This window comes from Rattus norvegicus, chromosome 17 (genome assembly GCF_021556685.1).
Source record: "Rattus norvegicus strain SHRSP/BbbUtx chromosome 17, alternate assembly SHRSP_T2T, whole genome shotgun sequence".
Classification (NCBI taxonomy): Eukaryota; Metazoa; Chordata; class Mammalia; order Rodentia; family Muridae; genus Rattus; species Rattus norvegicus.
In genome coordinates, this window is record NC_141550.1 from 72,626,826 (window position 1) to 72,654,425 (window position 27,600).

General features: G+C 38.4%; 2 protein-coding genes across 10 annotated transcripts in view; both read right to left on the reverse strand.

The window, feature by feature from the left end:
• Nucleotides 1-5,401, reverse strand: part of Akr1c2 (aldo-keto reductase family 1, member C2) — a 48,260-nt gene extending 42,859 nt beyond the window's left edge. For all 5 annotated transcript variants that reach the window (NM_001440119.1, NM_001013057.2, NM_001440118.1 and 2 more), the window contains 1 exon segment: nt 5,295-5,401. The gene's annotated coding sequence lies outside the window, so the exon portion shown is untranslated.
• Nucleotides 5,402-7,894: 2,493 nt separating this feature from the next.
• On the reverse strand, nt 7,895-26,827 carry Akr1c1 (aldo-keto reductase family 1, member C1). 5 transcript variants are annotated; one of them, XR_015640828.1, is made up of 10 exons: nt 26,686-26,819; nt 24,041-24,208; nt 20,771-20,887; nt 19,490-19,567; nt 19,049-19,171; nt 17,028-17,137; nt 16,598-16,763; nt 10,764-10,846; nt 8,916-8,993; nt 7,895-8,138 (listed from the first exon to the last, which is right to left on the reverse strand). XR_015640828.1 is itself a non-coding variant. In XM_087590768.1 (10 exons), exons 1-9 carry the CDS (start codon nt 26,767-26,769, stop codon nt 8,280-8,282), a joined length of 948 nt encoding a protein of 315 aa, XP_087446894.1. In that variant the 5' UTR covers nt 26,770-26,827; the 3' UTR covers nt 7,895-8,138; nt 8,240-8,279.
• Between the last annotated feature and the right edge of the window lie 773 nt (nt 26,828-27,600).

Sequence of the window (27,600 nt, forward strand, 5' to 3'; positions counted from 1 at the left end):
CAGTGGAAGGGGAAGCCCTTGGTCCTGCCAAGACTGAACCCCCAGTGAACGTGATTGTTAGTGGGAGGGCGGTAATGGTGGGAGGATGGGGAGGGGAACACCGATACAGAAGGGGAGGGGGAATGGTTAGGGGGATGTTGGCCTGGAAACCGGGAAATGGAATAACAATCGAAATGTAAATAAGAAATACTCAAGCTAATAAAGATTAATAAAAAAGACAATGTGATTGTCAAGCAATTTCTGACAGTTCTATAACTAAATTTTAAACAAGGTTTATTCTTCAATCCTGTTGTTACTCATCTCAATTTTTAACACTGATATATGGTTGCCAAAGACAATGAAGATATATGGGCAAAATAAGTTGTCTAATATATTTTTTCATGACCCCAGACCATGCAGGTTCTATAGGACAACAAGCCACCTGTTAGGCCCCGTACATCTCTGGAAATTCTTCCATGCTCTTAATCCGAGTAGGCTGTGAAATGGTAGATGTTGGACTCTAAGTGGGGTATATTCCCAAAAAAAGCCATTTTATTTTCAAAACACACATAGAAAAATACCCAGAGCCAGATCAAGTCTTTGCCCTCTACAGTTTACTGTGTTTTGAGACCTCATGATCATCTCAGGCTGGTTCATATCTCACTTCCCTGGCAACACACAAACACTAGACTTTCTGTCTCCAGAACTTGGGTTCCCAAGCTGCGGGGCAGCAGCCCTGGGTTTATTGTTCATGTTCTCATTATGTGTAGCTCCTATTTCAGCCAACACTAAGTGTTTTTTCTTTGTGCCTAAGCTGGACAAACACAGATTAAGAAACATCTGATAACTGCAAGACATCAAAGGATGAAAACCCTATCTATTGTGTTATGTAAGAAGTGAAATACTATTAACCACCTACCTTCCATGTACAAACATTCCCTGGCTAATCAGTGTATTGTCATAATGGATCAGAAGGACCAAAACATTCAATTAATATACTGACACTGACAAATACTGGAGAATGTATCTTTTATTGGTTTTTACAATGACAATTTTTTGTTGTTCTCATTTTTCAGAGCCTTGGAGTAATTCCAGGCTTAATTGCTACTGAACTGAAGTAACAAACTCCAATTACTATTATCTGAAATTTCCCCTGCACCACTGTCTGCCCGCCATCCCACATGACTTTGGGCAGAAGTCTGCTCACATTATTATACATCAGAATAGAGGAAGTTATGTGACCAGATAAACTGCAAAGATAAAACGTAATTCATAATGTATATGATTGTTCCTTTTCTAGAAGGAGTAATTCCTATGATGCTGATATTATTTGGGAAGTATACATTATTCTTTTATGATTAAGCATATTCTTTCCTAGTTTTGTAAATATTTTCTAATTGAAAATAAAATAATACATAGATTATTCATTCTCCTCCCCGTGAAACTCAGTACAAAATACATAATCAAACAAATGTGCACCTAGCAACAAAAGAAATAACCTGTACTTTCTATTACACTTTCTCAATGAAAAAAAAAACTACTCTATTTGCCTTGAAATAAAAGAGCTACACTCTGTGCTTACAAACGGTTTGAGAAGATGAAACTCCTATTAGCAATCTCATTTCATTCAATTTTTAAATTAATTAATCATTTGTTAACTGACTACCACACATAATACAAGTGGTTTGTCTCAAAAAAGAGAAACAAAATATCATACGAGATGAAATCTCCTATGTAAGGAGATGTATGCAAAGGATCCCCACTCAGTAACAATCACACAAGGAGAGAAAGAGGCGAATGATTGGAAATAGTAAGAGGAAAATATGAGTTCTGATATAATGTTAGTATATGGTAGGCTAATAATATGATATCAGTTCTAGAGAACAAATTAAAATCTTCAATCTGCAAATCAAATGTTTCTCTATGTTTTTCCGGGTCTCAAATATATTTTCTTTAATGTCTCAATCCTCTGAATTGATCTCTCTTTTAAAAAAATTCAATACCAACTATACAGTTAAACACATAAAGCCAACAGGTCTCAAAATGAGTGTTTAGTTTCTGCATAGAAACTCAGCAGGAAATATGGGAAATCTTAAAAACTATTAAAGTTATTAGATAACCTGAATCCAGGAAATAATTCCATATGCCGGCTTTGTCATGGAAGACGAGGTTGATCGTCATGCATTTAATATGATCAGGAATTAAATAAAGTGAATGTGGCATGAAATTGATACTGGAAATATTCTGACAGGCTCCTTACAATGCCCAGGGTGCATATGCACAGAACACACAGATTCAGATGACTGAACAGAGAGTTAGCTGTGACAGACTGACCCACTGCACTCCATGACATAGTACCAATATTCAAGTACAGAACATCATGGCGGGCCCTGCGTCTTCTTACACTACTGCTGTAAGGTCAGAACTCTGAAGAGACTAGAAAGAATTCCAGGGGTCCTTTTCTAAAAATTTTGGGCTCTGATTGCCTCTGTTATTAACTGCCAAAGTTATTCATTGGGTTAACTTTAAAAGCTAAAAACAAATGGAATACAAAATATGACCAAAAGTTACATCACCCCAGCTATGATGAATGGCAGATTTCCATTCAGGATATCGAGGAATTTCATATCCTCTGAACTCAACTGGAATTCAAAAATCTGCTGTACATATAGGAAACATTTTCGTATTTAGACTGCATGTTTGATAACCCGTGCATTGAAAATACAACAGACTGAACCAACCATAAGAAAAAAATGCTTCAAATATGTTCAGAATCACAAAATCCAAGGAGAGTCAACAAAACACTCAAGGGAGAAGTGAATACCAGGGACAGCATCCCTCGACCTCCCTCCACATAGTGAGTCCATCCACAGTATACAGGCAAGGGAGATTCAAATAGCGTGTGAAGTGGAAAGAACTTCAACATAATTCAAAGAAGAAAAACCGTTGCTTAGAAGCTCTAAACCAGAAGTCTGTTTGTCTAAATGAGTAGTACAACTCACTAATAATCATCTAGACTGTTTTGCTTCCATGTCTGAGCAAAGAACAGTCAACACATGAAAATGTTATTTTGAACATAACTTAAATGGACATTCTGGTAATATCAACAATGTCTTAGAGAAAGTAAAAACCAGTTTTCATCTTTAATGCACTTCTGGCAGTTTAATCAGCTTGATGCTTTATAAGTATTAGCATATTGAGGAAACAGGAACATGAATCAGTAGTATTGATCTAAAAATTAATGCCAAGAAAGAATGGCTACAACAATAAAATGTATACCATTTTCCAACTGAAAAGTTTAAATGAGACGTAGATTGTAAAACTCCCCATATATTTAAAACTTGTGTTTTTAAAAACCTAAAAATATCATAAAAATAAAAAACAGAAGATATATAAAATCACCACTGTGAAAATTATAAAATTTAGTGAGGTATGTAAAAGTTAAGCTAAATATCAGAAAGTTCCTAGGATGATCATGAATTACACATCACACTATTAACGAAAACCCATGATATCCAAAGTGATAAAGAGTTTCAAGCAATATTAAACAAATATGCAAACAGTCTGGGTGGAATCTGACAAACTGATACTTTCTACTGTAGAAAATCCACACATATCAAGATAAGCCATATTTCAAGACCTATGCAATGTATTCCCTGATTCGGAAGATAGATTTGGGAAATTAAATATCCAATGTCATTTTTAACTGCCCAGCAACATGGACACTAGACTGCCTCAGAGACATGAAATAAAACTGCAAGAACCATGAAATAAACCACTTGCCCCAAAGCACAGCAGCAACCACAAAAACAAATAAGCTAAAACTTCAGAAAACGTCTATGACCCACAGCGTACATGAACTTAAAATTAGCCAAGACTTGCGTCATTCACTTTTCTCTCTTTACAGTGATGTCATAAGTCAGCAGAAGTAATTTATGAGTGCCAGCCTCATGGCTGAATGCTATGATATTAAAGATATGTATCTATTTATTAGAAAACACAGCATAAGGCCTCTTATCAAAATATAAAGTTTTAAAATAGCAAGCACACAAAAATATCCCTATTATGAAATACAGTGTGCTGGGAGGGTATCCTTAGTAGCTGGAAATTATAATTACAGATTTGCTGTAAAAAGAGGTTTATTGGAGGAGGGAAGAGGGGTGAGCACCTCAGGAAGGGAGAGGCAGAGGGCTGCCAGGCCTTTGAGAATAGGACGGTGAAATTGCCCGTACACTAACGAGCAGCAAGGTGTGTTTAAGTAAAAGCAGACGTGAGGAGAAATGCCATTAAGAACAGCTAGACTCACTCCCAAATAACTAAAACATCACACAAAATAAGTATATTAAGAGTAAAAGAGAATGAGAACAGACATGATCTTTTAGATTGTGATGTTTATCTTGAGACTGTGGCTACATTGTGCTTCCCTCTTGAAATAAACACAGAACTGGAAAGGGAAGACAATGCGTGATGTTGGCAAAGGCTGTTGGTGTGTTCCACAAAGACAAAAAAGTAATGGCAATTAATAACCAAAGAAAGACAGGGAGCATTCAAGCATGTGGAAAATGAATTCTTTAGCACGGTAATATTTAATAAAAAAGAAGAGAAACAGAGTTTGTAAGAAGATATTTCAGCAAACACATCAAGAAGGTGAGACCACTGAATTCCCTGAGTACAGAAGAGTAATGAAGGGTTTGATAAAGGCATGTAAGAGTGTCCACAGTGTTTCATGAATGTAGGGTTGCCTACATTAGAATGTGAAGAATTAGTTTTCAGGTTTTGATATGTCCTTGGCCAATCTGCCAGACGGATTTTGCAGAATGGGTGGTGTTCCTGATATATGATTAGATATGAAAGCACTTTCCACAACATCAGAAATTGTCTTGAAATTTGCAATGCAGTGTGGTAAGGCTGAAGACGGTAGTCAGGAGAGTTATGGAATTCAGAGGACAGAAAAGACAGTAGTTGTTCAGAAAACAATGTGGTATAGTCCTGTAACAAACGGCTCTTTGTACTGCTCTAATACTTGAGAGATATCACTGATTATATGAGAGGACTAGCCAAGAACAGACTGGGACTGATGTATCAGAGTAAAATTTCTAATAATAGAACATGCATGTGAGTTTTGTGTGAAGTTTGTACAAGGGCCTAGGTTATCTTATTTAACTAAAAACTGTTCACCTATTTCAAATGAAATACAGGGACAAGAATTGAAAAGATAGTAGGCACAAATAATTTGAAGGCTGGGATTAAAAGACCCCTGGAGTGGGGAGACCTTCACTCAAGTCTCAGGGTGACATGACCCACCAAGTACTCACAAGAGACTGCCCTTGCTGCAATCTCATGAGGTTTACTGATAGGGATGACAGAAACCAGTGCACTGGGGTCGAGAAACATATCCCATGCAGGGGTAGAGGAATTCGACCTTGAATGGTTGGGAGAAGGGGTATTTAAAGGAAAAACCATACTGAATCACAAGGAAGAACCTCCTGTTTCTCATGATTGCTTAATCCTGCTATTATCTGAACTAGCTGGTAAAATTTAGCTCGTTCTTGGAAGAAGTGTCTGAAACAGCCGGCGCAATTACTCTTTCTGTAGTCAGCTAGTTCCTGGAACAGGCAGTTCAGGGTCAGACTATTTTGCTTCCTTTTGGCTTCAAGTTTTGTCTATGGGGTAATTTTCAACTTTTACCTTTCAGGATCACTTAGTCTAGATGCCTCATTGTTTACCTGAAGAAAGGGACATGCCATTCAAATGGGCACACTGTTAGTGTTCCTGTTCTGATTTCGTTGCTGCTGCTGTGATCAATACACTGAACAAAAGCAACTGAGGAAGAACAGGAGTTTGTTCTATCTTATAACCCCAGTTATCAGTCCCTCAATTACCAATTCAAAGGGCCAAGAAAATGATGCATACATGCTGACTGCTTTTTCGAGCTTACACACAACTACATTTCTTTTTATTTTTCCATCTTTATTAACTTGGGTATTTCTTATTTATATTTCGATTGTTATTCTATTTCCCGGTTTCCAGGCCAACATCCCTCTAACCCTTCCCCCTCTCCTTCTCTATGGGTGCTCCCCTCCCCATGCTCCCCCCCAATTACCACCCTCCCCCCAACAATCACTTTCACTGGGTGTTTAGTCTTGGCAGGACCCAGGGCTTCCCCTTCCACTGGTGGTTTTACTAGTCTATTCATTGCTACCTATGGGGTTGGAGCCCAGGGTCAGTCCATGTATAATCTTTGGGTAGTGGCTTAATCCCTGGAAGCGCTGGTTAGTTGGCAATGTTGTTCATAGGGGGTCTCGAGCCCCTTCAAGCTCTTCCAGTCCTTCCTCTTATTCCTTCAACTGGGGTCCCGTTCTCAGTTCAGTGGTTTGCTGCTGGCATTCGCCTATGTATTTGCTGTATTCTGGCTGTGTCTCTCAGAAGAGATCTACATCCAGTTCCTATCAGCCTGCACTTCTTTGCTTCATCCATCTCATCTAGTTTGGTGGCTGTATGTGTATGGGCCACATGTGGGGCAGGCTCTGAATGGGTGTTCCTTCTGCCTCTGTTCTAAACTTTGCCTCCCTATTCCCTCCCAAGGGTATTCTTCTTCCCCTTTTAAAGAAGGAGTAAAGCATTTGCATTTTGGTCATCCTTCTTGAGTTTCATGTGTTCTGTGCATCTAAGGTAATTTGAGCATTTGGGCTAATAGCCACTTATCAATGAGTGCATACCATGTGAGTTTTTCTGTGATTGGGTTACCTCAATCAGGATGATATTTTCCAGTTCCATCTATTTGCCTATGAATTTCATAAAGTCATTGTTTTTGATAGCTGAGTAGCATTCCATTGTGTAGATGTACCACATTTTCTGTATCCATTCCTCTGTTGAAGGGCATCTGGCTCCTTTCCAGCTTCTGGCTATTATAAATAAGGCTGCTATGAACATAGTGGGCATGTGTCTTTGTTGTATGTTAGAGCATCTTTTAGGTATATGCCCAAGAGAGGTATAGCTGGATCCTCAGGCAGTTCAATGTCCAATTTTCTGAGGAACCTCCAGACTGAATTCCAGATTGGTTGTACCAGTCTGCAATCCCACCAACAATGGAGGAGTGTTCCTCTTTCTCCACATCCTCACCAGCATTTGCTGTCACCTGAGTTTATGATCTTAGCCATTCTCACTGGTGTGAGGTGAAATCTCAGGGTTGTTTTGATTTCCATTTCCCTTATGACTAAAGATGTTTCTTTTTTTTTTTTTTTTGGTTCTTTTTTTCGGAGCTGGGGACCGAACCCAGGGCCTTGCGCTTCCTAGGCAAGCACTCTACCACTGAGCTAAATCCCCAACCCCTAAAGATGTTTCTTAACAGAAGAATCTCAAATGGCTGAAAAGCTCTTAAAGAAATGTTTAAAGTCCTTAGTCATCAGAGAAACCAAAATCCAAACAGTTCTGAGACTCCATCTTACCCCCATCAGAATCACTGAGATCAAAAACTCAAGTGGTAGCACATGCTGGCAAGGGTGTGGAGCGAGAGGAACACTCCTCCATTGCTGGTGGGAGTGCAAGCTGGTACAACCACTTTAGAAATCAAATTGGTGGTTTCTCTACAAACTGGTCATAGTTCTACTTCAAGACTCAACTAATATGATTCCTGGGCACATACCCAAAAGGTGTTCCACCATCCCACACGGACACTTGCTCAACTATATTCATAGCAGCTTTATTCATAGTAGCCAGAAGCTGGAAACAACCCACTTGCTCACTGCTACTTCCTAGAAGATGAAAATCCTGTTCACCATTATGTCAGATATGTTTGTAAAATGTCTTTTATCGTGGCAATCCCTACACACACATTTCTAAGCAAATCCTTCCAGGATCTAAAAGGGTCAGGATAAGTTAAAATATATGAATAATATGAACTGGCACCGATAAATGCTAAAGAAAATGATTCTTTTATTTTTCAGAAAGGAGAAATAAATAGTTTTTGCTTCCTTGCTTGTAGATTCAGTAGAAGCAGAATTGCTCATAAGCATGGATTAGAGTGATATGTAATCATCCCTTTTTGAGAGGACCCATCCTCTATACTCTTTTCATGCAGTGACTTCTGGCATAAAGCACAACACAGACCTCCATGTTAATATTCATCCAAAAATGGAAAATCAGGGTGGCCCTGGAATCTAGAAAGACAAGTAAATCATATTAGATTTAGTGACTACTATGAAATTGTTATGAGTATGAAAATACACAAAAGTATTTTCTAGCAATTCATAGCATCTACCTTAAGCATTATTTTAGAAATGATTGAACAAAAACTAAATTCATATCATGCTCCTTTTCCTGAGACACAGAAAACAGAGAGTCAAATGCACATCTATCATAAAAAGCACTCAGTTCTCTTAATTACAATTTCTTAATAAAAATAAAGATTGATCGCCTTGTTTTGAAAAGAAGAAACCAAGTTGCACATCCCATACTAAGAAACACTTCAGGGAGGTACAGATGAATGGTATCATTTTCATTTCATTTTCCTAATTGATCAATTACTTGCTAGCTGTCTACTGTATCCACTATCCTAGTTCTGATTCAGAAGTAGAAAAATGCACTGGAGATGTGGTTGAGTGGGAAAAAAAATGCTTTTGGTACAACTATATTATATGCGTTTGGATCCTTAGAACACATATACCAAGCTAGGCATGGTGGCATTCATTCATCAGTAATCGATCTCCACGGTGGGATGGGAAGTGGAGACAGGCATTTTCCTGAAAACCCGCAGGCAGCCTGGAATACACGGTAGAAACAAGATGCTCTTCCTTAAACAAGATGAAAGGCCAAGAAGTCATCCAGCATTGACTTCTGACCACCGGATGCAGGCAATGGAAGACTTGTGTGCTCTCACTCACTCACACAGATATACACTAGGCACATATCATACAAGGCAGCACACAGAACATAACCTGAAGATGACCGTATATGGTAAAATGTTGTATCCAAGAAGATGATAGATGATCACCACTCAGTAATAGTAAAACAAGCTATAAAGAAATACAATATGATTACTTGTTAATTTTTCACATGAATGTTACAATTGATTACAATAATAAAAGTATTCATGATGATAAAATGTACTAAAAATTTTTGTTATATAGCATTATTCATTAAGCTTATCAAGTTTCATAAATTCTCATATTTATGTACTTTTAGAAGTAATTTTCCACTATAGAAGAAATATATATTACATTCTTTCTTTGTTAATTTTACATATATATATATGTGTGTGTGTATAATATTATACAGAAAGTATATGTGTACATTTATATAAACCACTATACATATACTTTTTCTACCTCAAATTTATAAGATATATGTAGAATCAAGGAAGAGTAAAATTTCTTGTTAGTTACAAGTTCTTCATCAGAAGGATCTGTCTTCTACATGCTAGTGTTGGCTATAATCTTATTCTCTATAACTTCTTAATCTTCAACATTGAGATCTTGATATTCTAGAAAACCAATACCAAATGAGCTATAGAATTCATTAAGCCAGACATTGTTAACACAAACACAGTGATGACGTCTCTGAATTGAGAATCTTCAATCCATTGCAAACATTAAATTGCCTGAATTAAATAAACAATTTCACCAGGAGGAAATATCACAGACAACAGGATGATGACCACACATTTTAAAATAATTAGTGACATTATTTAATAATAAACAAGTGATAGGATACATGACATGAATTGGAAATGCTTCAACAGGAGGAGACTCCACACATCCTGCTCAGGTCACAGAGGACAGAATTCACAGCAGGCTAGAAATAATTGCTAAACCTTTTGTCTCTTTTTTGTCTGGTTAATGTTGTCTCTGACTTCTTCTTTAAATTAAGGAAACTACTAACAGTTATATTATATTCATCTGAGGAAAAACGCTGGACTGAAATATATTTACTAAGGGCCAGGAGAATGGGTGGAAATATGCAGCTGCCAGAGGTGGGGGAATGGGGGGACCTCAAGGAAATCCCAGAGACTTGGGATTGGGAAACCTCCAAGGACTCCATGTGGGTGACCTTAGCCTGAAATGCTCAACAATGGGGATATGGAACCTGAATGGTCCCCCTCTAGTATTCAGACAGGACGCCAGTAGAGGGTTAGAGACACCAAACCACCTAAAAAGCTTATGACCCAAAATTGTTCCATCTAAAAGAAATTCAGGGACAAAAACGGAGCAGATACTGAAGAAATGACTAGACCAACTTGGGATCCATCCAATGGACAAGCACTAAACCCTAACATTATTACTGATGCTATGTTGCAGACAGGAGACTAGCATGGCTGTCCTTTGAGAGGCTCTATACAGCAGCTGATGGAGACAGATGTAGATACTCACAGTGAAGTATTGGATGGAGATTGGGATCCCTATGGAAGAGTTATAGGAAGGATTGAAGGAACTGGAGGGTTCGGCAGCCCCATCAGAAGACCAACAGTGTCAACTAACCTGGACCCCTCGAAGTCCTAGGGACTAAGTTACCAACCAAAGAACACACACTGGCTATCCAAAGTCCCCAGCACTATGTAGCAGATGATTGCCTTGTCTGGCCTCAATGGGAAAAGATGCACCTAAGTCTCTTGTAGGGACATGATGGCTCAAGGTGGGAATATACAAGGGCACTTTCTCAGAAGTTAAGAAAGTTGGAAGGTGAGGAAGAACTCTTTGAGGGGGGACCAGGAAGGGGGCAACATTTGGATTGTAAATAAATAAATAATTAATTAATTAATAAAAATTAATTAAAAACAAATTACTTACCTAGAACCACTCATGTAACGGATATTTTTATTTAGGCCATCAAGGACTTTCATGTCTTCTGAAGTCAACTGAAATTCAAAAACCTATCACATAAAAAGGAACTTGATTGTGATATTTATATTGCATGTTTGCCAGTCTGTCTATTACAAATGCATCACACTAAATGTATAAACTATTTAATATATTCAAGGAAGTAAAAACATATTCACCAAAGCATTTAAGTGATGAATACCATATGTGAAAGTAGCCTTCCTCTATACAAAGGATAAATGGGCTGAGAGAGGTATTAGGGAAATACTACCCTTCAGAATAATCACAAATAATATAAAATATTTTGGTGTAACTCTAACCAAGCAAGTGAAAGGTCTGTATGACAAGAACTTCAAGTCTCTGAAGAAAGAAATGGAAGAGGACCTCAGAAATGGGAAAATCGTCCATGCTCATGAATCAGTATGATTAACATAGTGAAAATGGCCGTCTTACCAAAAGCAATCCCCATCAAAATTCCAATTAAATTCTTCAAAGAGATAGCAAGAGCAATTCTCTAATTCATATGGAATAACAAAAAAACTCAGGATAGCGAAAACTACTCTCAACAATAAGAGAACGTCTTGGGGAATCACCATCCCTGACCTCAAGCTGTATTCCAGAGCAATAGTGATAACAGTGCTGCCTTTTGAAGAAAGCAAAGTGATCCATACTTATCTCCTTGTTCAAAGCTCAAGTCCAAGAGGTTCAAGGATGTCAACATAAAACCAGATACACTGAATCTAATAGAAGAGAAAGTGGGAAACAGCCTTGAACACACTGGCACAGGAGAACATTTCCTGAACAAAATACCAATGGCCCAGACTCTAAGATCAAAAATTGACAAATGAGACCTCGTGCAACTGAAAAGCTTTTGTAAATCAAAGGAAACTGTTAATAGGACAAAACGGCAACCTACAGACTGGGAAAAAAGTCTTCACTAACCCTACATCTGAGAGAGGGTTAATATCCAAAATATACAAAGAACTCAGAAAGTTAGTTTCCAGAAAACCAAATAACCCAACTTACAAATGGGTGACAGAGATAAACAGATAATTCTTAACAGAGGAATCTCAAATGGCTGAGAAGCACCTAAAGAAATGTTTAACATCCTTAGTTATCAGGGAAAGGCAAATCAAAACGACCATGAAATTCCACCTCACACCAATCAGAATAGCTCAGATCAAAACCTCAGGTGGCAACAAATGTTGGCAAGGATGTGGAGAAAGAGGAACACTCCATTGCTGGTTAGATTGCAAACTGGCACATCCACTCTGGAAATCAATCCTTGGGTTCCTCAGAAAAATGGAAAATAGTTATACCTAAAGACCCAGCTATCCCATTTTGGGGCATACATCCAAAATATGCTCCAACATATCACAAGGACACATGCTCCACTATGTTCATAGCAGTCTTATTTATAATAGCAGAAGCTGGAAACAACCCAGATATCCCTCAACTGAAGAATGGATACACAAAATCTGGTACATTTATACATTGGACTTTTCAGCTATTAAAAATGAGACTTCATGAATTTTGCAGGCAAATGGATGGAACTAGAAAATATCATCCTGACTGAGGTAACCCATTAGAGAACTACTATAAAGTTCCAGATACCAGGGATGTGACAGGTTACCAGAACCCAATGGGGATAACATTAGCTAAAATACATAGCAGTGGGGAGATTGAAGCTGAAGAGACTACCTCCGGTAGCTAGACATGGGCCCCAGTTGAAGGATGGGACCACCCATCCATCTTAAAATTTCCTGTCTAAGGGAAATTCAGGGGCAAACAGAGGAGCAGAGATTGAAAGAAAGGCCATCCAGAGACTGTCCCACCTTGGGATCCATCCCACCCACAGACACCAAACCCCGACACTATTGCTGATGCCAAGAAGCGCTTGCAGACAGGAGCCTGACATGGCTGTCCTCTGAGAGTCTCTGATAGCTCCTGACTAAGATAGATACAGATACTTACAGTTAACCATTGGACTGAGCCTGGGGACTCCTATTGAAGAGTTAGAGGAAGGACTGAAGAAGTTGAAAGGGAGGGCAACCTCATAGGAAAAACAATAGCATCAACTAATTGGACCCCTCAGAGCTCCCAGGGAATAAGCCACCAACCAAAGAGTATACCTGGGCTAGTTCATGGCCCCAGCCTGCCTTGTCTGGCCTCAGTGGGAGGGGATGCACTTGGTCCTGTGGAGACCTGATGCCCCAGAAAAGGTGATACTAGACAGGTAAGGCAGAAGTGGGTGGATGGGTGGGGAAGCACCCTCTTAGAGGTGAAGAAAGGGGTGAGGGGATGGAGTGGCTCATAGAGGGGGGACAGGAAGAAGAACATTTGAAATGTAAATAAATAAAATAAATAATAAAGTATATGAGAGAGATTTTAGAAATTAATTCCTGAATTGAAATGCACAGCCTCATATATGAAAGTGTTAGCAAGTGAGTTGAAGAAGGAACAAACCCACTGTAATTCCAAGTGTGATCTTAATCATGTTCTTAGTAGGTTCAAAACAAACTCGGCTCTAAGTAGTTTAAATAATTAACATAATTCAGTAGTTGTCATTGATAAAAAAATTCTTTGATTTAAAATTTTTCATGCAATAGTTTGTATCACACTTCCCCTTCCCCAGTATTTTTCAAATTCCTCTCCCCTCCTTACCTACCTAATTTCATCTCTATAAATAAATAAATAAATAAATAAATAAATAAATAATAAAATAGAATTTAATAAGACAAAAAATATCAAAACAGGGCTGGAGAGATGGCTCAGTAGTTAAGAGCACTGACTGTGACTGCTCTTCCAGAGATCCTGAGTTCAAATCCCAGCAACCACATGGTGGCTTACAACCATCTACAATGTGGTCTGATGCCCTCTTCTGGTGTGTCTAAGGATGGCTACTGTGTACTCACATACAATAAATAAATCTTTTTTAAAAAAAAACTTTTAAAAATATCAAGACAAAATATCAGGAAAAAAAACATAGAGTTCATTTTGTGTCAATTATTCCTGGGCTTGGTGTGTAGTTGATATTCCTTGGAGAAAACTGATTCTTTTCCACCGAGTGTCAGTGGCAAAGAGTTTCTAATCGGTTAGGAGTGAGACTTGTAATCTGCTCCCCCATTTTAATTCTGAAGTTTTATTTTTCTGGCCTAAACCTGTGCAGATCTTTTCATGTTTTGATAGTCTCTGTGAATTTATATATACTTCAGTCCTCGTGGCTAAAATATGGCAATCGAATTACTGATAGTGATACATTTCTAGACCCAAAGAACAAAATATTACCCATCCATCATAAGAGAGGCTTCATGAAGTTGATGCTAATTAACATGGTGATCCAGAATTGTTCAGTGTGCACACAGTGAAAGACTTGGGAACACAGTCCTGTTTGAGAGACTTTTCATTAAACTCCTCCCCTAAGGGCTCAGTAATCTATGTGGAAGACAGGCAGAAAGACAGTAAGAGCAGGAAGTGGTGGCTGACCCCAAGTAGAGAGTCTCCTTAACACAGTTTTATTCCATGCCTAAAAGGTGACCAAGCAGGATATAAAAATATCATTTTAATGTAAGTCAAAGTAAGATTTCTGTAAGTATTAACAACTAATCTTCAAAAAACAAAGACGTGCCATCAAGAAAACTTGCCTTTTATAAATGTGATTATAAAATCAACTTAATCAACATTTTGGTCTACTATTGTTAACAAATGGAAACAAATGGGCTCATGGAACCAAAAGTTCTCTGAGTTCCAACACTGAGAAAAAACATGATCAAAATTCCTTAAGATTAATCATAAGTAACGGGCACTTCTTTCAAAATTCCTTTATCTCTTTTGCACATTTGGCAGCTAATGAACAACAGAAAGCTATCAATAAAAAGTGTTTTCTCTGATTCAATAAGAGAAAAGAATAAGTACAAGTTCATTGGTTTGAAACTTATAGAAGTTAGCAATTCATACAGAAAACCACAAGAATAATAGGAAAATTCTATTATTATTATTATTATTATTATAACCTCTGAATACTGTCAAACAACCACAGCCTCCAAAATAATAAACAAGGTCAACGCAATGTCAACCTTGACAAACAAATCCTTAAATCTCCTGAGGGGAAACTGGCAGATTAATTGAAAAATCCTATAACAGAATAATCCATAGAGAATAACCAAGACCTATATAGGTTAGTGTAAAAGTGAGAGTTAGGACATCTGGAAGATGGACTCATTACTAAGAGGAGGCACACTAATCAATGGTAAAAATGAGTTTAGAAATAGGCTCATTGACAATCAACCTTTTATCCATTTCTAAATTGTAGGTGTGTTTTAGTCAAAATGTGCAATGATAAAGAGTAAATCTGGTCAAACTTAAGAATAAGCTGGAATGCACAGAGGGTGGTCTTTTGTGAAGGTAATGGGGAAGAATTTGGGAGTGTTTCATGCAGGGAAGCTTAACACCAGTCAACCACCAGAGAGAGAGAGAGAGAGAGAGAGAGAGAGAGAGAGAGAGAGAGAGAGACAGAGAGAGACAGAGAGAGAGACAGAGACAGAGAGACAGAGAGAGAGACAGAGAGAGAGAGAGAGAGAGAGAGAGAGAGAACAGGGGAGAGGAGGGGAAGGGGGAGGAGAGGAGAGGAGAGGAAAGGAGAGGAGAAGAGAAGAGAGGAGAGGGGGAGGGAGGGGGAGGGAGGGAAGGATAGGGAGGGAGAAGGAAACGAGGTCAGCAGGGCAGCCATGAAGAATCTGAGAAGGAATCCCTATTCATGGTAATATTTAATTTAGAGCAATGGGGAAATGGGACATTTTGGAATGAGGCATTTCAACAAAAGCACAATGTAAGACCAGTGAACTCACTGAATGCAAGAGAAAGAAAAAAGAAAAGAAAAGAAAGGAAAAGAAAAGAAATAGGCTACAAGAACATCTCTTATTTGTGTCTTCCAAGATTCGCTCTATAATTAATGGATGTAGTGCCGTCCACATTAGGATGTGGAAGAATTGTAGCCACACATCTTGAGTCTCAGTTGTATTTTGAGAAGGAATGCTGTACCTAATATAAGGTTAGACATGAAAACATTGTATAGAATTCAGAAACAACTTGGGGATTGTACAATGTGAGGGCACTGACCAGCAGAATAATAACAGTACAGAGAGGAAAGACTAGCTCCAGGAAGGGCAGTGAAGTCTGTACCTTGGAGCAGACATCACATCAAATGTGTGAGCAACTTCACTGCAGAATAAGAGCCTGGCCAAGATGAGAACAGCCTGGCTGTGATCTGACCATCCACACAGATCTCTAACCATAAACTAATAAGCTATATTAGTGACTTTACATAAAGATCCTATAAATAGGTGTGTGTTGATTTTAGCACTACTGGTGTGAATGGAAGACAGGATCCCCTATTTGAAATGAGCAGACAATCATTCTCAAAGAAGCCGCGATGTGGGGAAAAAAGAGTTGGCATAAAACACATTCAAAGTGATTAAAGACCAGAATGTTAAAATATGACTGTATACAGGAAAGTATAAAATAAATCACATATAATTTAAAGAATGAAAGTCACCTAGTCTCAGTGGCTTCATTTCAGAAAATGAAGGAAAAAAAACATGCCACTCACTTAAGGTTAAGTCTCCAATGTAATGCTGAGATAAAATCTTACTGAAGGTCTTACTGTGGTCTTTCTGTGGAAGAGGATTTAGGGCCTTGGAAATGCCCTTAAAGCACAGGTGCACAGGAAATGTTAGAAAGACTGACTAGAGTTATAGGATCATCAACAAAGTCCACAGGACCTAACACCCACAGCAACTCATCACCTGCATATTCTCTTTTATCCTCTTCTCAGTGAAACTCTTAGCCAGGACCACAACCCCACGCTCCAGCTGATAACGAAGGGCAATCAGGGCTGGAGTCCGGTTGTACTTCTTGGCTATGGCACAAAGAACTGGATCAGCCAAAAGAACAGGAAGGCTCTTGTCCACACTGGAAGAGAGGTAGAAATGTTAGATCGCTTTTCCTAACTCTTTGATTTGTTAGAAGATGTCTAATACATAGGAAGATTGATATATAGACCAGGGTTTCTGGTGTATGAAATTATAATGCCATTGTGGCTTTTATTCTCCCCCAAATGAAATTTCTCCATGCTTCCAGTTCATTTCAGGATCAACTTATAAGAAATGATAAGATAAAAAATATTTATTCAACAATAATGTTTTTCTTCAGTTTGACTATCGTGGTCCATATTACCATCTTGTTTCACGGTGGCTTCCCAGAGCACTATAAGCAACCAGAACAATGTCTTTAGACTTGCAGAAATCCAGAAGTTTTCTCTGGTTAAGATAAGGATGACATTCTACCTGTAGATGTATGAAATAGAAATGTGCCAATTTATATAAAATTCTACACCCAATGAAAAAATAAAAAGAAATGTTAAAAATATCGTTCAGCTGAATTAATGAAGTTTGAAATGAATCTATCTCTGTCAGGTCTGGTGTGGTGGCGCATGCCCGTAACCCAGCATTTCAGAATGTTGAAGCAGGAAGATTGCAATGAACTTGAGGCCATTCTAAGCTATCATAAATTTCAGACAAACTTGGGCTACAAATAAAGACTATGCCTCATACATCAAACAAAGGGGGCGGGGGACAAAATATGAAGAAGCAAGAGAAGGAGTACAAAAACATATGAACATCTTCATAGTAAGGTATATTTTGCATTTATTTATGTATTTTTGTGGAGTGGTAGATGTTTGTGTGCATACTATAGTGAACATGTGGTGGTCAGAAGACCACTTGTGGAATCAGTTCTTTTCTTCTACCAAGGGGTTCTAAGAATCAAAGGGCTTGGAGACATGACCCTTTATCCACTGATCCATTTTGGTAGGTCCATTATTAGGTAATTTAGTTATCTTATATTCATTGCACATATTGAGAAATTTCAGATATATTTTTCATAAAATATGTCACATATCTCGAGCCTATTCACCTTCTTCTGTCTCCCATCCATTACTTGCTCCAGATTTACATAGTTAAAATTAGTACTTATGTTAAAGTGGACAATTGAAGAAGTAACACTTCTGGGCTGAGTGAGCTCTAAATCCTCCTAGATGGATACAAATCCCTGTTTTTGCTATGGTGAGTCATGACTGATTTCACATGTGGGGCAGGGAATGGACTCCCTGAGTTTTGATTACTAAATAAAAGAACAAAAAAGAAAAATTGTTAATCATTATAGGGGAAAGCAAAAAAAAAAAAAAAAAAAAAAAAAACAAAACACAGTTCTATGGACAACCCAATAGTGTCATTTATGTATATCTCAATATTAAAAGAAAAAATTAAATCTACCCAAGTACATGCAAAAATAACAACAATGATTTCTTACTCAAATGCAAAAAGAACTACATATAACTAAGTAATTCTGGGTGTAGGAGAAATATTCTTCCCCAGTGAAGGGCATACCAATCAGTTATGTAGTATCAAATAATCAGTCCTTAAAACATATACATATAAGTATATGCAGACTGAGCAGGCTGTGTTCATGAATATATATGTGTGTGTGTGTGTGTGTGTGTGTGTGTGTGTGTGTGTGTGTACAAACATGCATACATATGTGTAGATAACACCAATTAATCAAAATGAACTTACATGCTTAATTTGAATGAGAAAAATGGGCATATGGGAGGATTCGTAGGGAAGAAAGGACATGGAAGAAATAAGAAATAAACACACACAGAGCATTTATAGTCCCCAGTCAGTAGAAATCACTACAGTAGCTTTCTTTCTCAAAACAACAACTGTGAAAAGTATTAAAGTTTACTCTGTCTTACAGAAATAATTTTACCAGACTAAATTTTTGAAAGAATATCTCAGGTAAGAAATGTCAACAAAGTCGTTAAAAATGAAATGTTTTCCAAACCATAAAAATTGACTGAGTTAGGCAAAAATCATTGATGGATTCTCAAATATGACGCAAGACTTGGATATAAAATATATTCCCAGTATATGTATGATTTAGATCACAGTTTGCAATAAAGAACCTTTAACTATTTCCCTTAATGTTGCTAAAAATAGTTCTGGGGACAAGGCACTGACACAGTAAATGTGTTTTGGTGGCAGAAACCAGCAAAATTCAAAGGTGCTAAGGAGTGAATCATCTCAGAGCTTCACTCAGTTTCTAGTGTTATTCCCCCACCCCATCCCCTTTGGTACTTGGCAGAAACAGAGAAAGAAAGTAATGAACAGAAAATATGGGAGGCTGAGGGTCCTCACCTGGTTGCACACAGGCCTGTGCTTGAGCCCCGGCTTATTCAGGATCTTCTCCAGCTGCCTGCGGTTAAAGTTGGACACCCCAATGGACTTGGCCAATCCTGCATCCTTGCACTTCTCCATGGCCTACAGAGAAAATATGCCAAATGAAAGTTAAACCTCTTGGTAATATTCTTAAAGAAAAATAAAACAGTAAGGAAAATGATACTGTCACTTATTAAAAGGGTCCTGTGTTATCCCTAGTCAATTAGATTCTTTATTGTCATTTTAGGTAAACCTCCCCTTCGTTTCTCTTATAGCAGTCACACATGGTTCCCACATCTAAAGTAAACCAGTCCTTGTAAAGAGTATTAGTTTTTATAACAGCACACTCCACTCTCATAAGTTCTGACTCTCCACTTCCTTGATGTACTTCCCGCTGTGCTTTCCAACCCCAGTACTCACTTTCCAGGTGTCACAGATATCCACTACATCAAATAATAATTTTTCATTCTCATCTTTTGCCTTAAGATCCTCTTCCGGCTGGAATAAAGACAAAGGTTACGTTATATCTCAAAGAAATGTATGTCCCCACAATAACAAAGCTGGCCTAAAGAGGGGATTATGACTAGAACTTCCGGCAGATGGGTGATCCTTGTCATGTGTTCGGAATGTAGAGTTGTAAAGAATGTCCTTGAGGGCCACAGTTCTTTTTAATAGAACTTTGTTTTAATAAAGAAATTATTTCTGGGTACTTAGACTATCTTGCTTGACTTATGTTTCTGTTCAATGCTACTGTCACTTAGAAATTTGGCAAGAATGTGGCAGTGATTTCCACCGACAATAAATTCCACTATTGGCCCACTCTAAACAATCAGTCTTTCTCATGCTTAAGGCCTGGTAAGTGAACAAAAGATGAGAAGACAAGGTTAAGTGAACAAAAGATGAGAAGACAAGGTTAAGTGAACAAAAGATGAGAAGACAAGGTTAAGTGAACAAAAGATGAGAAGACAAGGTTGTTGGGTTTTGTTTTGTTGTTTTCTTTCTACGTTTGTTTGTTGGTGTGTGTGTGTGTGTGTGTGTGTGTGTGTGTGTGTGTGTGTGTGTGTATGGAACAAAGTGCTCTTAACCACCACTGACCCATCTCTCCAGCACTAGAGTGGTTTATTTAAAAATGCTTTGATGATGTAAATACAGGGAATCCTACAGATGTCAAAGAACTAGGACTTCAAACTACCTCAAGGCTAAATTTGTCACCAATGGAAATTGCTCGAATAAAAACTAAGCAAATATGGAAGTGGATTGCTCAATGACTAAGAGCACTTGCTGCTCTTCCAGAGGATAGAAGTTCAATTTCTAGCACCCATGAGACATTTCATAACTGTTTATAGCCCACAGGAATTAATACCATCTTTTGGACTCATTGGGTACTAGGTACAGACAAGGCACAAGATAGACATGCACACAAAACACACACATAAAATAAAAACCACTTTAAACTAACTCTAGCAATTTTCTAGTAATACAGGAATTGAGACGCAGAGACATTTTAAAGAGTACTTAGAATGCCAAGCTCTTCATGACTTAGATTCTTCAGCTACATAATCTTATCATCTCTTTGCATAAAAACATTTTGGAATGTTTTCTAAAATTAACTAAACTATGTTTTTAAACTTTATAGGATTCAACCAACCAGAAAACTTCTAAATTAGAGCTGAAAATTTGTCAGTAATCCAAACTGCATACCTTCAGGGCCATTGGGAAATGGATGAGGTACAGATCCACGTACTCCAACTGGAGCTGCTTCAGTGACTGTTCCAAGCAGACCTGCACCCGTTCTGGATGATTAAAAGTACACCAAACCTTCAAAAGTTAAAGAATGGATCTTGACATTGAATTACTGGATTTCCAGAGTTTGCTGAGTTACTTTATCTAACGTACAGACTGGGATGACATGGACAGCCAAGGGAGAAAATATTCATCTTCTTCTTGGATATTTTCCCATCTGAACAGGACACAAAACTCTCTTCAGTGTTAATTCATTATCAGCTAATCTAGAAAATTACTCAACTCCAAAGCTTTCAAGTAATAATAATTTGTCATCAAACTTTTATTTCACTGAATTTATAAGAGACTTTAAGCATCTAATACTCTACAACTCTTCTTACACATACATTATGATGTGCTGTGGTTGGGTAACATATATGAAGGAACTCTGACCTCACCCTTAACTACTGTTTTTAATGTAAATAATCCTTGAATGTCACAAGCTTCCCAAGAACACTATGCCCAGCCACTTTATAGAAGAGCAGGAGAAAGGAAGCAACTGTTCTCTAGAATACCATGCTTTGTGCTCTTCTAGGTCTAAACATCCATTTGACATCCTTGTGAAATAACAGATTGTGTTACCAGTAGTAAAACTGGGTGGGCTGCATTTGCTCTCTCTGAATTGTTAGTTGGGGCTAATTTTGAGTCTCAGGTCTTTTCAGTAAAATGGGTCATGGTGAAATCACTAATTGTCACATGTGCTTTCAAGCATCTCTAACCTTTACCTGAGCAAAAGGCAATGCTGCTCTGTCTGTAGATAGAGAAGCTGAATAAAATTGTGCGAACTCAAAATAACCCATGGAGGGCTAGAGAGAAGTGTTAATGAGAGAGCACTTGCTCCTCTTGTAGACAACCGGATTTAGTTCCCAGCCCCCACATGGTAGTTCACCGTCTTCTTTCACTCTAGTTATAGGGGATCTGATACTCTCTTCCCATCTTAACTCTAGTTATAGGGGATCTGATACTCTCTTCCCATCTTACCTCTAGTTATAGGGGATCTGATGCTCTCTTCCCGTCTTACCTCTAGTTATAGGGGATCTGATACTCTCTTCCCGTCTTACCTCTAGTTATAGGGGATCTGATACTCTCTTCCCGTCTTACCTCTAGTTATAGGGGATCTGATACTCTCTTCCCGTCTTACCTCTAGTTATAGGGGATCTGATACTCTCTTCCCGTCTTACCTCTAGTTATAGGGGATCTGATACTCTCTTCCCGTCTTACCTCTAGTTATAGGGGATCTGATACTCTCTTCCCGTCTTAACTCTAGTTATAGGGGATCTGATACTCTCTTCCCGTCTTAACTCTCATTATAGGGGATCTGATACTCTCTTTCTGTCTTACCTCTAGTTATAGGGGATCTGATACTCTCTTCCCGTCTTACCTCTAGTTATAGGGGATCTGATACTCTCTTCCCGTCTTAACTCTCATTATAGGGGATCTGATGCCCCCTTCTGTTCTCTGGAGACTGCCTCAGTACACAGACAGCCATGCAGTCAAGACTTACAATAAATAAATATTTTTAAAATCACACATGGGGGAAGAAAGATAACCTATAAACTAGATTATTGAATAATTTTACTAGAACATGCATTTAGGAGGATTGTAAAATATTATCTAATACTGAGATGTAGGTATTTCCAGTCTCTATATTTCAATTACTTCTTAATAAGAAGTGGCATAACAAAGTGTTGTCACTAAGGTTTTTTTGACTTAGAGTAAGAAAAATTAAAATGCTGACATGGTCTGACCTTCCACATTGAAATCATCCTTTTCTGTAACAACAAAAAAATTTAAAATGAAGAACATGTTTAACTTTAGTTTATAGAAAATTACTTGGGAAACAAACACTAAAATATAATTCTAGAACACAATAGTTATGTGATCCATAACAAAGTTTTGGTTAACAATGAGCCATACAGATAATAGTGGGCCATTAGACATTTACTGAGCTGAACTATCCCCATTGTTGTGGATTGCCCTGTTTTGACGCTAATTCTGCTTCCTCAAGAAGGGGCTGTTCCAACAAGGAGTCGATCACATACCCGGGTGATTCCATGTGAACCTTCTCCCCATTTTAACTGATCAATAAAGATGGCAGAAGTCAATTGCTGGGCAAGGATGAGGTTGGATTCCTTCTAAGCCCAGGTGCAAGAGGAGGAAAGAGAGAGGGAGAGAGAACTTGGACCAGGCTATGGAGTGGATAGGAAGTGACAGACATGTAGGTCTCTCAGAGTATGTAGCCTCTCCCATAGGCAGAGGCCGAAAAGGTTGGAAAAGGCTACTGTTTGATTAGGATAGGAAATTCTTCACCCAGCAATTGTGTTATCTGGCTGATTTTAAAATATTGAGGCTGTCTGTTGTTTTCCATCCCAGGAGCCTCAGGTGGGCAGGAGAATGGGCCCAGCCCAGCTGCAGGGCACTCATTAGACATTTAGCAAAGTTAGCTGTGGGGGCTGGGTGAGATGGCTTTTGCCGGCACCAGGCAAGGAGCAAGCGTGCATTTTAAAATTACGTGCAACAACGTTATAGCCATCATAACATTGTAACTCAGTATATTGCTCAGTGTTCTGTGGTGATGGTATCAATCTCAGAAAAGTATGACATTCACAACTATATACAGTACATAATAATAATGACTACAGCTGCTAGTAACTTATGAATAGTATACTTTTATATACTTCTTACTTTTTCTAGTGTTTTTGTTCTAATTATAAAGCAAAATTTTTTACTGAAGAAAATAAGAGTCTAAAGGATTAGTTAATCAAAATTGGAAGAATCTATGTCTCATTTATAAGTCTGAATGGAAAATACATTGACCATCCAACTATTCCCTAGGTACAGAAGAAGGAACATTAATTACGTGTATCTCGTTTAACACAGAAAGTGCTTTCTTATACTATTGTATCTTACTGATGAAAGAGGGAAATAGTTTTCGGAGCAATGAGAAATGTTTATATTCGTCCAGGAAATTAAAAAAAGCCAGTTTTCTTGCCCGTTCTAAGTCAGACACTGTCGAAGTGAAACTCAGGCGAGAGGGTTGCTAACATTCCATTGATGAATTTAGATGAGGAAACTGAAGCTCACAAGTTTGTCTATGTTTAGTTCACCAACATTTGCTGGCCTAATCAGCGAAGGATTATTTCAACGCATCATGGTTCATCCGCTTGCACGCTATATTCCCTTCGGTACCTTTGATGTGTAAAATATGTCCTCTCTCTTCACAGTACCGTCTGCAATCTTGCTTCGGATGGCTAGTCCTACTTCCTTTTCATTCTGATACACAGCAGCAGAATCGATATGGCGGAAACCAGCATCTATAGCTATTTTGGTGGCTTCTAGAGCCTTACTCTTAGGTACCTATAAAAGCAACCAAAAGCAGCATTTAGAATTAGATATGACTTAGAATTTTTAGGGCATAAGAACAAAGGAAACATTTTCAGCATCATGTTTCCCTATCTTCAGTGAGGTGACTTTTTGCAGTGAAGAATGCAACCAAGTTTGTCTTGATTTTTCCTACTGAGTCACAAGAGCAAAGCACCCCAGGAACCACTTTAGTTTGATCATTTACAGATTAATCATTGGCATTAGCAGTTCCCACTTGTGCTCTAGGAACTGATATTTGCTAGAAGAATCCTTAGGTATGTAAAGCCATGAAGTTCGTACAGGACAAAAGGACAGGATACCACATAAAGAAGAAACACTGTAGAATCCTCTATGAGCCTTCTCCCAGGGAAGTCACGGAGAATAAATCAAAGCCTCCAACACTGAATTTGCAAAAATGCAAGTGTTTAAATAGAAACAATCTACAGTTTTCATTTCTAAGATGTTCATTTATAACTTGTTACACAGCCACCCTGACTTATGGCATTCTAAATGAAAGCACGGACACATGAACCCTACTGTTTGCACAAGCAGTTCACAGAAAACTGCCATCCTTATGTTATGAAATAAGAAGATGTCAACAACATCATAACATGTCCCACGCGCAACCTCTCGCCTGCAAGAAAACATGCGGGGACATACGAATCCCTGCGGCAGCCAAACTTTTATTAAAATCTTAAGGAGAGCCCCGCGCGCCTGCATGGCGCGGCTTATATACACCCTAGCACGGCGCATCCACACCTGATTGGTCGCTTACCCATGATCTCATAAGGCATACCCCGGAGTGGGCAAAGACCTGGCACGAAGGCACTCTTGCACATGCGCACACAGTTAACTTCCTGAAAGGAAGTCGGCTGGCGCGGCGGAGGCCAGAACCATCTTGTAATGGCGGGAGCTATCCTGGCCTTCCACGTGGGGCGCAGTGGAAGCCAGCGCCATCTTGTGGTGGCGATTGTTAAAGCGGCCCTCTATAATAACAAGGTAACATAAAATTTGAGGATGCCTAGGGATCATGTAAAGTCATTTGTCAAAAGGAACTTGAGATAGTGGTATGGTATAAAGCCTTTTACACCGACATTTTATCTGCATAACAAATATTAAAACTATCAGCAAGCTGTATATTTAAAAAAAGAGATCTTGGGGCTGGAGAGATGACTCAGCAGTTAAGAGCACTGACTGTTCTTCCAGAGGTCCTGAGTTCAAATCCTAGCAACCACATGGTAACTCACAACCATCTGTAATGGGATCTGATGCCCTCTTCTGGTGTGTCTGAAGACAGCTATAGTGCACTCACATATACATAAAATAAATAAATAAATCTTAAAAGAAATAATAGTCAAAATAAATAAGTAGATCTATTTTAATAAAATTACAAAAAAGAGGAGATCTACACCTAGGAAATTAAGAACATCATACAGAAAACATATCCATTCACATGCCCTCTGTTAAGTTTTAATTTCTTATTTTGTAGGAATTGTGATTGGAGTAAAAATTAAGTTTTTTGTCTAGTTGGCTAAATTTGAATTTAAAAATTCAGAACTGCATTAGTTAAACGATGAGAATGAAATGGTAATGTAGTAAGCACATAAGAAAGTTTATTTTATTATATAAAATTGGAGACAATTTAGAAAAAATGGTGGAATTTTTGTCTCCAGTCTTCAAGTTTCTGTTCATGTGATAAAACACCATGATAAAACACCATGACCAAAAGCAAACTATAGAGAAAAGGGTTTATTTCATCTTAAAACTCTTGTGTCACACTCTGTCACTCAGGGAAGTCAAGGCAGAAACTCAAGAAACTCCTCTTTGAGGAAGAAACTATTGCAAAGGCAATGCAGGGGTGTTGCATGCCAGTTCTCCCCTTTGGGCTTGCTCAGCTTGCTTTCTTATGGGACTCGGGACCACCAGCCCAGTGATGGTATCACCCACAAAGGACTGGGCTCTCACATCAATCACAATTTAGAAAATTCTCTACAGCCTGACCTTATGGAGGTATTTTCTTAATTGACCTACCCTCCTCTCAAATGACTTTAGCTTGAGTCAAGTTGATCTAAGACCACCGAGCACATGGAAAGGTACAGTTTTAAAAACAGGGAAATGTATAAGCGTACATCTCAACAAAAAAACAAACTTCAAGTGGCCCAATAAGCACTTTTTCAAAATATCCTCAGTATCAGTGTCTATCAGGCTCTTGCTGGTTTGATTGCATTTTTTTTCTAGCTAATTGGGATGGAGAGAAATGGAAGGAAAAACTAGTACCCACAATATTCTGAGGCTCTGCTCTGGGGTCAATCCCCGATACTGAATGCCATCTGCCCTTTCCTTGCATGAGAAATAACGCTATACTGCTAAAACAGAGAACCAGGTTAGTCATGAAGAATCAAATGCAAATTCAATGGCTGTGTTTACCTAAGCCCACTGTTGCAATCTTCAAGCCCAACTGTTATCATTACCTCTCGAGGTGCATAGGTACCAAACCCCAGTACAGGGATGAAGTGACCATCACTTAGTCGCACTGTCTGCTGCTTAGAATTCATGGCTTCTCGGTCTTCCAACTGAGAAGATACTGCTCTGTCTTCATTCACAGAACAGCAAATAAATGCTTGACCTTGCCACAGTTATCCTTGTAATGAGTAACTAATGAAGTTTGAGGAAAGAAGCAAAAGCAGCTTTGAACACATAAAGAGGAACCTGGAACAAGTTCTGCTTTAAATTTCTGTGATTTCTTTATTGTGATTTTATATTTATAGGTATTTCTTTTCTACATCTTTGTCGTGCACTACATGCATGACTGTCACCCATGGACGTCAGAGCAGTGCATACAGTCCCCTGAGACTGGAGTTACTGATAGCTGTTAGCTGCCATGTGGGTGTTGGTGATCAAACCCAGGACCTCTGGAATGGCCACCAGCACTCGCCATCTCTGAGCCATCTCTAGAGCCCTAACTTTTCATCAGTGAGAAATTCTTAAGATAATTAAAAGGCTGGAATGCAGCTCAGTGGCAAACGCCTTGTCTAGTGTGAGTGTAATGCTAGGTTCATTCCAAACTCCATAGAGAAAAGAAAAGAGAAGGGAAGGGGAGCAGAGAGCGAGGGCAGAGAGAGAAGAGAAGGAAAGAGGCTACTCGATGATTCCAAACCACTATTTTTTTTATAATCCATCCTTATTAGAATCTCCCAAGTATTCTTTTTAATTATTAGAAATGTATGAAATGGATGATCTCTTAGACTATAAAATGCCACATACCTGTTTCCTTATTAGCTTTGTTTTGGTGGTGGTTGATAAAGATTCTTCTTATTAAAGCAATTACCTATCTTATAAAACACACTGCATATGTGTATGTACAGAGAATTTAAATACTACTAAAC